General features: G+C 41.6%; 1 protein-coding gene across 6 annotated transcripts in view; it reads left to right on the plus strand.

Annotated features, from left to right (window-relative positions):
* The window catches only part of syt1a (synaptotagmin Ia), a 243,483-nt gene that overhangs the window by 213,251 nt on the left and 17,592 nt on the right, over window positions 1–12,640 (plus strand). For all 6 annotated transcript variants that reach the window (XM_010887234.4, XM_010887237.4, XM_010887236.4 and 3 more), the window contains 3 exons: window positions 7,528–7,695; window positions 9,041–9,208; window positions 11,364–11,481. In XM_010887234.4, coding sequence (XP_010885536.1) covers window positions 7,528–7,695; window positions 9,041–9,208; window positions 11,364–11,481 — 454 coding nt within the window. The remainder of the gene's footprint in view (window positions 1–7,527; window positions 7,696–9,040; window positions 9,209–11,363; window positions 11,482–12,640) is intronic.

Below are 12,640 nucleotides of genomic sequence, written 5' to 3' on the forward strand. Positions count from 1 at the left end.
GTAATTGGACAATTGACAAAAAAAATTCATGGACAGGTGTGGGATATTCCTTCGTTGTTCCTTCATCAATTAAGCAGATAAAAGTTCTTAGGCTGCAAAAAACAAATCTATCAGAGGAACATTAGGAGTGGCCAAATCAACAGATTGGTATATTCTTAGAAACAAAGAACACACTGATGAGCTCTGAAACGCAAAAAGGCCTGGTCGTCCGCAGAAGACTATCGTAAGATCCTTTCCATGGTAAAGAAAAACCCCTTCACAACATCCAACCAAGTGAAGAACACTCTCCAGGAGGTAGGCATATCATTATCCAAGTCTACCATAAAGAGAAGACTTCACGAGAGAAAATACAGAGGGTTCACAACAAGGTGCAAACCATTCATAAGCCTCAAGAACAGAAAGGCCGGATTAGACTTTGCAAAAAACATCTAAAAAAGGGAGCCCTGTTCTGGAACAGCGTTCTTTGGACAGATGAAACTAAGATCAACTTGTAAAAAGAGTGATGGCAAGAAAAAAGTATGAAGACCTGGAACAGCTCGTGATCCAAATCATACCACATCATCTGTAAAACACGGTGGAGACAGTGTGATGGCATGGGCATGCATGGCTTCCAATGGCACTGGGTCACTAGTGTTTATTGATGATGTGACAGAAGACAGAAGCAGCCAGATGAGTTCTCAAGTGTATAGGGATATATTGTCTGCTCAAATTCAGCCAAATTCAGCGCAGTTGATTGGACAGCACTTCACTTTACAGATGGACAATGACCCAAAACATACTGCAAAATCAACCCAGGAGTATTTTAAGGCAAAGAAGTGGAATATTCTGCAGTGGCTGAGTCAATCCCCTGATCTCAACACGATTGAGCATGCATTTCACTTGCTGAAGACGAAACTTAAGGCAGAAAGACCCACAAACAAACAACAACTGAAGACAACCGCAGTAAAGGTCTGGCAAAGCATCATAAAGGAGGAAACCTAGCATTTGGTAATGTCCATGCGTTCCAGACTTCAAGCAGTCATTGCCTGCAATGGATTCTCAACTAAGTATTAAAAATTCCCATTTTATTTCTGATTGTGTTAATTTGTCCAATTCAATTTGAGCTCCTGAAATAAGGGGACTGTGTTTCTAACTAGGTGCAATTCCTAAACTTTTCATACGATATTTGTTCAATCCCTTGAATTGATGCTAAAAGTCTGCACTTCTGTTGATGCGAAAAATTGCATCTCTGTTGTTTCATTTCAAATCCATTGTGCTGGCGTACAGAGGCTTTTGTATTGTTATTAACAGTATTCTTGGATATTTCTTATAATATGTTTACTGGGTCTTTTACTCCGATGTAAACAGTTCCAATTGAAAACCAAAGCCATTGTTTTCTTAGGGGCTACTCTAATACATTTCTAACACTATCGCCTTCTTGCTTGATTGATGAATGCAGTCCTAGCAAAAAAAAAAAAGAAAAAACTGTGGTGTGCTGTCAGCTTTGAAAATGATTATCACCAACATGAGTGGCTTATGCTGCGCACATCATTCAGCTATGGGCAAACGGACAGACCGATGCAACCTGATTGGCTGAACACAGTGTGCAAATTAGGGGACTATTTTTTTTTTCTGTAGACAGTATGCCAATTTCCCTCATTTGTTTTTGGAAATGAACACATTTACAGCCTAATGGAGGATGCTTTTATATACAAGCCAGTTTATGAAGGTTATGAGTTCATAGCCAGCTGCGTATCTTCCTACCAGATAATCAGATAAGAAGTGTACTTTTGGTAATGTCTGTTGTGCTGGTCTACTAGAACATTCAAATTCTATTTAATATTCAAATAGCCTGAATCTGACTAATTACTGTGGCCATGTGTCCTCTGTGTTTCGAATCATAGAATGAAGAGGTTTTCTCACAGCTGATTTGAATTTCCTGTGAAATATTTTAATTAAACAACTGCTTAGTCTTTGTCACACGCCTCTTGGCCCATTATTCTATTACAGATGAGTCCTTTTGGTTAGAGATTCATAGTGAATGCTCTGGGACACTGGGTAATAGGACATCTGACACTGTTTGTCATTATATTGCTATGGAGAAATCTGATGGGCAGTATTTCAGAGTTAACAGACACGCTTACATAGCAGTGATCTTTAGCCATGGAAAGCTACTAAGTAAGCTATATAGTGATATTGGGTACTAAGCAACCCATAATTATTGTCTTGCAATTTTAATCACACTTTAGAAAATATGATATAGGTATTTATAATATTCTTTCCCTTAGTTGCTGTAACAATATTCAAACTATATAGCAAATGTATTCCGGGTGTGATAGTACTAAACCAATGTTAGGAGAATACTATGTTTTGGGATCTGGGAATTCCGACACAATATTACCCCCATTTTTCCCTATATGTTCCTTCCATGCGGTGTTCTTGTGTATTGTATTTTTACTGACTGTGGAGTATTTTCTTTGGTCCCTGAATCTCATTTTCACATGATCCTCCTCCACCCCCATCGTGCTACTCCCATCATGGACTTTGTATGGCTGAAGTCCCACCACCGCCTCCAACGAGCCATGCTTTAGTGCAGTGATCTGAAATGTTGAAATATTGACTAATATCCAGAATTACTGCACCAATCCACCCATTTCTCTTGCAGTAGTAACCCAAGCTGGCTGTTTTCGACAGCTGCTCTAGACCTCCATGGCTGAGTGCCGCGGTCCCACCACCAGATTGCTCGTTCCTGGCTGTGTGATAGGAAGTTGATTGACTGACTAGGCGACCCCAAGAGGCCTTGGAGGAAGGGGCTGTGACTGGCAGGTCAATCAGCCTCTCTGGCCCCCCAGCACGGTTATAAATGATTAGACCGTTGTGGTGCAGGCCTCTCACTCTAGTGCTGTGACAGGTCCTGACCTCAACTGCTTGCTGCCATAATACTGCCTTAGCTCAAACCTTAGTGGTTTTTATTATTTAGGAGCACCGCCTTAATTCCACCCATTCACTTCCCTTTTTATTTGGAACTCAAAGATAAGTTGTGTTGTAACACCTTGGAACCGTCTCAGTTCCAAGGTGTTACGCTGCTATATTATTTTGCTGGGGGATATGAGGAATGCACTTGTAACTTTTCTCAGTCTCCTCCAGTTTTACATTTTAGGAGGAGATGAGGTCCTGGTCCACACCTGCGGAGTACCTGTTTTGGGGGGCCCATTGCTGTCCCTGTCCTTGTCCACCTGGTCATACTTTTGACCTAGTCTAAAATCAAATGGACTCTGGATTTAGCCCAGAGAAATGTATAAATTATTCCGATTGGACTCTTAATATCTCACCCGGCACAGCCAGAAGAGGACTGGTCACCCCTCTGAGCCTGGGTCCTCACTAGGTTTCTTCCTAAAATTTGGCCTTCTTAGGGAGTTTTTCCTAGCCACTGAAATCCAACACTACTGTTTGCTCCTTGGGGTTTAAGGCCGGGTGTCTCTGTAAAGCACTTTGTGACAACTGCTGTTGTAAAAAGGGATTTATAAATACATTTGATTGATTGATTGTGGATGATGTATTTTGAAAGATTTAACAAATGCATCTCCTTTTCAAAAGTGTTGTCTTGTCTTCCGATTATATATATCTGTGGGACCACATTCACATCCATTTTTCTCCACACGGCCATATGAGACCCTCTGTCTCCCAAAATCACACACCCCATTTTTGCCCAAACGTGACCAAAAAAGTGCATATTATAAAATTGGACCTCGTCATTTGCCATTCCAATGAGATGCTTGCAGAACAGCAGCTTTGGAGCAGCCACTGCCAACAAAAGTCGTAAAAATGTCTAGAACAACACTTACCATGCCTGCAAGTGTTAGCGGAGGATTCTTGAAATGTAACTTCCAATAGAAATCTTTTTGCGATTTAAAGACCTCCAAGTCGTGATGAGGTATGGCCTCACAACACTCGTCTCGGCTGAGCTGTTTAGAACCTCATCAAGCCAAAACATGGCAGCATGGATATTAACGGCCCAAAAGTAAGATGCACTAAGGTTTTGCGTAAACATGTGCTTAAGCGTTCTCCAATTCTATATCCAAAGAAAGAATTAAACCAACTGACCAAGTATGACTGGAATATTATGTTGCGGTTTAGTTCCATGAAGGAGATTTTTATTTACTCTATCCCTCGTACTTTATTTTATTCATATAGGTAAATCATCATTAAGACTAATTCACAAGGGAACACTGTGAACATGATTTACAAAATGAATTCAATTTAAAATACAACAATTTTATTACAAACACTCAAAACAGGAAGTATTTTCACATTCCATCCCTTCCAGCAAAGATGTAAATTGATTAAGCAAATATTATTTCAAGGAGGACTGGATGGCATTCTATGAGCCAGGGGCATCTAAAGTAAAAATAGTCCTTCCTAGCACAGTGGAAACCCTCCGGACCTCCAGAGCCAACGAGAGCAATTCTGGTAATTATTGGATTTCCAGCACAAAAGTGAAGTAATACAAACAAGAAGTTTCTGCAGAATTGCCATATAAATAAGTGAATACCTCTCTTTTAAAGACCCAGGGCTCAACCCACATTTCTGTACATCGATAAAACTTACGATTGAATGATGAAGGGAGTTCAAAGTTTTCAAATCAGAGGCTGGCACATACATGTAAATAATATCACTATAATCCAAAACGACGTAAAAGTCTGTCCCCATATTCCAAAACCTCTTCCTACCATTTCTGCCATTAAAACATGGACATGATTTATATTATACTTGAACCTCTTCACTATTTCTGCAACATGAGTTTTAAATGAAAACTCATAAATCCAAATACCAAGATATTTATACATTGATGAGCCGAAACAGTATGACCACTCAAAGGTGAAGCGAATAACGTTGATCATCTCCTAACAAGGGCATGTCAAGGTCTGGGTAGGTTAGATGGTAACTGAGCAATTAGTTCTGGGCAGGAGTAAAGACCTGAGGGACTTTCCACAAGGGCCAACTCATGGCCAGACGACTGGATCAGAGCATCAATGAAGCAGCAGGTCACGACAGTGGTGAGTACCTACTGCCAGTGGTCCAAAGAGGGACCAACCACAAACTGGCAACAGGGTGTTGGGTACCCAAGGCTCATCAATGCAGGATTGGTCCAAACTGACAGAAGTTCTACTGTGGTCACAAACTTTTCATGATTGTTACGGTTTGCATATCGGGTACACCTCTTCATGGCAATGGTACTTCCTGATGGCGGTGGCCTCTTTCAGCAGGATAAGGCGCCCTGCCACACTGCACACATTGTTCGGGAAAGTTTTGAGGAACATGATGAAGAGTTCAAGGTGCCCTGGCCTCCAAATTCCCCAGATCTCAATCTGTTTGAGCATCAGTGGGATGTCCTGGGCCAACAAGTCCGATCCACAGCGGCTCCACCTCTCAACTTACTACACTGGAAGGATCTGCTGCTAATGTCTTTGTGCCAGATACCACAGGACACCGTCAGGAGTCTTGCAGAGTCCATGCCTCGGTGGGTCGGCACCTTTTTGGCGGCACACGAAGAACCAACAGCATATTAGGGAGGTGGTCGTAATTATATGGCTCATCAGTGTTCTGTTTACAGGGACTCTCACAGTTTGAGACATCAGTGCTAGTAATTACAAGGTTATTCCTGACATCTGATATTGACATTTCATGAAGGATCGATCCAGGTACTGGTCTGGCACACAGTTCAGGATGACCATATTATTCTGAAAGATATTGTACCAGGACTTCCGTAAAAAAGTTAAGGTGAAATTATAAATCCTTAAAACATAGATATTGATTAGAGTAATCAGGGTTAAGTGACTCACACCTACTTTATTTTGAGAGCGACCATCCCTATCTGCAATAGATGTTCTGAACCATATCACGTCTTGCTGTGGTGGGGAGAGAGCTACATCTGACCCACTCGTCTACATCTTCCCCTTGATATGGGAGTCATTCTTCGACTGCTGTTTTTTAAAGAGCGTTGTGTCAGGAGGACAATTGTTTCAGTTTGGCTGGGAAATTCTCTCTTGATTGCCTGTCCCTGAAACCATGGACACACTCCAATTTGCATCTCTCCCCAACAGATCCACACTATGACACAATCTCGATTTACTGTCCTCTCCCACCTAGACAAGCAGTATACTTACATGAGAATGCTGTTCATCGACTGCCGCTCAGCATTCAACACTATAATATTCTCAAAGCTCATCACTAAGCTGATGAAAATGTCTGAAATTGAACACCTCCCTCTAACGCTTCCTTCTGATGTGCAATTTTCTACTTTTTTTGGAATAGCACCCGCAGTCAAGTATACATTTCAATTCATTAACACCTGTTGTTGAGGAAGGACTTGGCAAGTGAAATTTCACTATACTTTGAGAATGTATGTTCCAAAACAAATACCTGGAAGCTCTTAGCATAGTAGTTATAATCAGTCCCTTCCTTGGCACAACCTCACCAATGGCAGGACAAAGGGCATCAACTAAGGATAAAGTGCTAAACTATCCAAGAGACTTCCACTTCAGCATAATGGCTGAGGCAGCTTTGGCATGTTTTTATAATGTCAAAACACACTCCGATAATATATGCAGCTAAGGGAGCCTACAAAAATATAAGAGTCAAAAGGAAGAAGCAACAGAGCTGGGGAAGAATACGCCCCCACGTTTCACACCAAGGTTGAAGAAGTGGGATGCTGCAGAGATACTGTACACTACCGTTCAAAAGTTTGGGGTCACTTAGAATGAAAACAAACATGAAATGAGTTTGAATAGGGAATATAGCAAAACTAATAGGAAATAGTCATTAACAAAGTTAATTGTTTTTTAATTGTCCTAACTTTGCTTTCGTCAAATAATCCTCTATTTGCTGCAATTAGCCTTGCAGACCTTTTGGCATTCTAGTTGTCATTTTGTTGAGGTAATCTGAAGAGATTTCCCCTAATGCTTCCAGAAGCACCTCTCACATGTTGGATTTGCTTGACACAGTGTTGGATTGCCTTAGTACGTGCCTTGTACTAGGTCTTCAGTTTCTTGGCAATTTCTTGCATGAAATAGCCTTCATTTCTCAGAACGAGAAGACTGAGTTTCAGAAGAACGTTCTGTTTCTGGCCATTTTGAGCCTGTACTTGATCCCAAAATTGCTGATCCAGATATTGCACTAGTCCAAAAAAGGCAAGAAAGTTTTATTGCTTCTTTAATCAGCACAACCTTTTTCAGTTGTGCTACCAGAATGGGTTTTCAAAATGATCAATTAGGGTTTTCTAAGGGTTTTCAAATGATCAATTAGCCTTTTAAAATGATAAACTTGGATTAGCAAACATAATGTGCCATTGGAATTCTGCTGGTTTTGTTGAACTGAGATTCTCAACCCTAGTGTTATTCCATCAAGAGGGTTATTCCATCTAAACCAAAGTACAGTGTTCCCTTGGAATGTTGGTGGGATAATAGCTTGGGTTTTGGTGCTACTGTGGGTAAGACTGAGGTGCTGACTTTGTCTCCGTTTTCTCCTCTCCACCGTTCCTCCCCTCAGCTCATAGTGGGGATTATCCAGGCAGCCGACCTTCCCGCCATGGACATGGGCGGCACCTCAGATCCCTACGTCAAGGTCTATCTGCTGCCTGACAAGAAGAAGAAGTTTGAGACCAAGGTCCACCGGAAGACCCTCAACCCCACCTTCAATGAGCAGTTCCAATTCAAGGTAATAAATGGAGTTGTAGTAGAAGTAGTCTGTCTCAGCTGCAGTTAACTTGGGAAGGGCTTTGCCTCCGAATCATGTCCAAAACAAGGAATAAGACATGGGCCGAATGCACAAACTTGTAATTACACATAGAAGTTCAGGTTGAATTGGTTGTTTTTAAATACAGTGAATATTATCAGGGCAATTTTTTTTTATGTTTCACTGACAGGTAGACGTTATGAATTTAGATCGGTAGAAATCAGAGGATATAGCAGGGAAGGTCAGTAAGGCAAAGTGGCAGAAATAGCTGCCTCCACAGCATGTGTTTCAGGGGTGGTAGCAGCACTTCGGCTGCCTTCGGCTCACTGTTGGTTCTTTACTGAGTCCTCTGCTTGCTGTGGTGAGTTTTCTCTGCAACGTGTGTAGACACAGAGCAGCTGGCCCAGTAACAAGCTGCTGACAGACTGCCTCCTCATCTGCACGGCCTCTGTCTGATTAGCAGCAAGTCGGGCAGATGCAATGCTCCGTCTCGCCTTTTTCATTGCCTTCTTTTTTTTCCCTTTTCTTCCTCTGGTCTAAATTCACACTTATATTTCTCGGTTTCGGATGTGTGATTGTAGCCATCTCAGCTGTGCAGAATGAGTTGAGGTATTCTACCAGTGGTAAAGAGCTACTAGAGCCCAGGTGTTTCTCTGCAGTGATGCGTAAGTAGCATATGGGGATTGATGTTGAATGCCAGTTGCCAGCGTGGTGACATACCTGCAGAATGTTTTTGTGTATTTTTATTTATAAAGCATGATAGCTAAATGAAGCTGGCTTTATCCGACCAGCAGAGACATGTGATCACTATTGGCTCCGATATTAAAATGTGTTCTTTCATCAATGTGGCGATAGTGTCAAGGACGAACCTCAGAAGTCTTATCTTGTTTCTAGCCAATCGGCTAGTTTGTCACCATGTTGCGACAAGTCCGCGCATATAATGAGTTTTGTCTGGAAAACAGCTCAATTGGGAGGCAATCAAGAATCAAATCCTAGACACCCCCCCCCCTCACTTTCCCCTCCCTCATTCCCCCTTCACCATCCCCTCCAGCAGCACCCTTTCCTTTGCCCTGGATCACTGGCAGATAAGACTGCCTGCTGCCTGTCCGTCACAGGCAGGACTAGAGGAGGAGGACAGAGGCAAGTAATTACTGCAATCTGGCTGCCATTTTGGAAAGACCACGAAGCTAGAGTAGTGCAGTTGTCAACAATAGTGAGACTTTCAATTTGGCCATAGTTTAAGATTGAGAGATGTTGCAACCCTAAGGTCCCACTTGGGGCTTCTGTGTGTCATTTTGGTCCTCACAGTTCTCATGTTTCTTCCCAGGTGCCCTATGTTGAGCTGGGAGGGAAGACACTGGTGATGACTGTGTATGACTTTGACCGCTTCTCTAAGCACGACGCAATTGGAGATGTGAAACTACCAATGAACAAGATTGACTTCAGTCATGTGACAGAGGAATGGCGTGATCTCGTGAGCGCCGAGAAAGAAGAGGTAGGAGCTTTTGTGTTCAAATATTTAAACATGCTGAAAGTAATTACTCTCATAGTAAACAAGAATCACTGGCATCTAACCAAATGAATTTACATTTTCTGTAATTTACTCCTGGATTGTTATTTAACTTTGAAGTGATGAACAAAAAAAAGAAACACATTTTGTATTGTGCAGTTGTTAATCAAAGGAATGTGAATGTGAACACTCAAAATGTTTTTCAATTTAAAATTACTAAAATATTTGGTGCAAGGGGGCCAATATATGTGACCAATAACTTTGTCCCCAGGGTCGAATTGCTGGTGCACAAAACAGGGTAACCAGTTGGGAATGTTTGGAGCTTAGGGTGTATTCAGTGACTTGTTAATCTATTTAAATTCTCCAAAGATCTGAATCTGAGGCTCTCACAGAAAGTCATTTTCCATTCTGATGCACTATGGAACCAGACGTTTTAATAGAGAGACGGCTGGTGTGCATGATTAATTTAAATGCATTGGTCTTTGTGGAAAGCCCAATGCCGTCCAAAACTAGGTTTTCCTGTGTTTTAAAGTGCATTCACACTATGAGGCTTGAATAATACTTCATGATAATGGCCTTTCAGTATTAACTGTATCTAAAGGCTGCCTGAAATTTTGAACAACTCAAACAATGTTGGATTTTCACTTTTTAAGGTTAAAGTCACCGCGTAGAGCATTTAAAAGTGGCTTTCTAAGTGGTTTTTCCTTGTTTTGAGCTGCACAGTAGGTTTATGTAAAGGTTAATTATACTTGTGGTGTCAGAGTTGAAGAGCATCTCAGTTTGCTGAAGGTTGAATACTAGGACGTGACTCAGCCTTCTACTACAACTAAACAAGCCAGACCAGCTAATATCAAATTAGGCTTGAGGCATGATCTTAACAGTCCTAAGGTGTTACAATCACTGACTTCAGTGGGTTTAGCCAACTCCCATTTCTGGCCAAACATTGAATGACAGCAACCATGTTGCATGTTTACTCATACTTTGAGCTTGATAGCACAACACTATAGATCTGAAGAATCAAAAGCCAGTCATAATCCTCCGCAATCAGGTCAAACACTTCCAAAATAACAGATGCATTCGATGGACTCCAATCTTTTGTACATAACACCTGATCAGCACATCAGGGGGTTTCATAATTAGTTTGTTCCCTCTGAGTATTTTCTAGACACACAGACTACAATGGCGCTTGTTGACGAAAATAAATGTTATGCAGTGGATTTACCTGCAAACATTATTTTTAATAACACACACACATCAATCACTGGGAGAGATACGTTAGCACCAAATGGCTCGCCCATGGCTAATTCTCATGGGTTGCGCAACCGTGTTTACACAGGGAAAACAACCACAATTGTGGTTGTGTCCAGCAAAAAAGGGTTTAGCATCTGAAATAGGAAGGCTGGCCTCTCTGTTATTCATGGAATATATTAGTGTGTGATGGCTTTAGACAAGCAAGGGCTATTTGCGTCGCGAGCTCTCTCAGCCCGGCACGGAAGTGGGAGAGGTCCTGTTGATGAAGCTGCAGCCTCACTCATTATAGCGGGATTCTGTTTAGTCCCAACAGCTCTGGGCTGAGAGTAGAGGCCAGGCAGAGCTGGATACATTGACTAAGTAATGGCAGTCCAGGCTAAGAACTCCCATCTGGCAACTCTATTGTATCTCCATACTGTATTTAGTATCGGGGAAAGGGTCTTGATTTCAATTTGATGAAAGACCTTTGCTGTATAAAACCAAAGTCCGTATTCGGTTTGCGATGAACGGAGAAGGCTCATAATGGTGGTTCCAAATCATGTCTAATGGGGGTTAGATCACAGGCACTTATTGGGCTCCAGGCTGTACCTTTTCCGATGAGTAATGCCCCTAATATACAGTAGATCTACTTGTGTTCAATGTGTTCATAATGTGATTTGGTTCCCTCATTTTTTTTTTTTGTGTGAGATATGAGAGAACAAGGTGATCTTAAACATGCCGCCCCCTCAATGGCAAACTGAGACATCCTTATGATTGATGAAGTCCTGGCTCTCGGCGGCTGTGAACACATCCAACACAACCACCAAAACCATGACCGTCACTTCAGCTGAAAACTTCAACCATGAATCACAACTCCTCTCTCTCTCTCTCTCTCTCTCTCCTTGATCAGCAAGAGAAGTTGGGAGACATCTGCTTTTCCTTGCGATACGTTCCCACTGCTGGCAAGCTGACTGTGGTCATCCTGGAGGCCAAGAACTTGAAGAAGATGGATGTGGGAGGTTTGTCAGGTAAGCAGAGCAAACATGAAGGCCACATCAGCGACCAGACAGGACAAATTAGTGAGAGGCCACTTTGCTACTTGAACAGTTTTTCTCCAGACCTACTCTCACCTGTGTACTGATGCAGCTTCTTTAGATGTGGCTGTCATTTTGAAACCCAGCGTCAAAGCCACATTTGTGTACTGAACACTAGCTGGGTGGTTTTATATTTTGATAATTTTTTTGCCCTCAATTCTGTGCTATTTTAGTGGTTTTTCAAAAGATTTGCAGAGCCAGTGTGGGCTCCAGTATTTTGTCAAATAAATAATATTGGTGTCTGTTGGAAATCATTCTGTGCTAGAAAAATATATATAAGCAGCAATCTTCGATATGTGGCAAACTTTGATCTTTCCGAATTTCCTGTTGATCTTTCTCAAATAAATTAGTCTCCTAAAATTGCCCACCATTCTGTCAGACATCTGCGGAAATAGTTTCAAAGCAAATGTATCACCAGACCAAAAATCGACATGGACCACAACACAAGGTTTCACTGGACAGTCCTCTACAAGCCTACCAGACCATACAAAAGTCATTTCAATTGACCACCACAGCAACAACATAAGTTATGTAATCTGTGAGAAACTGAACACGTACCTAATAGCTTCACAAAATAAAATTTTCAGCACCATGGACAGCCATTGCTTCAGAGACACCACAAACTAGGCTAATTATAAATAAATGTTATAGATAAATGTGCTTACCTATTGAAGTTTTTTGTTTTTTTTACATTACATTAGTAAAATTTAATCCACAAAGAATCAGTGTCTTTCATGGGACAGGTTTTAGTGATTCCATGTTTCCTGATGTATTGTCAATTTCAGCTTACTTTTCACCAAAGGAAGCTTTGAACAAATAAAGGCAGAGGATAGAACTTCCATAGTGCTAGGTCAATATCGGGAACCCACAGCCAATGGACTGTGCCACAGACAAAAAATCTGAACATAGGGAACAGTCAGTCAGCTGGGGCCCTAATTTGGGGCCCTAATTTGACCAGCTGGATTCCCATGGCTCCCGTCCATATTAGCCTGTTGATTAAAATGCCCCTGAACAAGGCCTATGTGTTATTATTGGATCAAACACCATTACATGGTCCTCATGGGACCCAACATAACGAAAAACGCATTAGACA

This window comes from Esox lucius, chromosome 23, assembly GCF_011004845.1.
Source record: "Esox lucius isolate fEsoLuc1 chromosome 23, fEsoLuc1.pri, whole genome shotgun sequence".
Taxonomy (NCBI): Eukaryota; Metazoa; Chordata; class Actinopteri; order Esociformes; family Esocidae; genus Esox; species Esox lucius.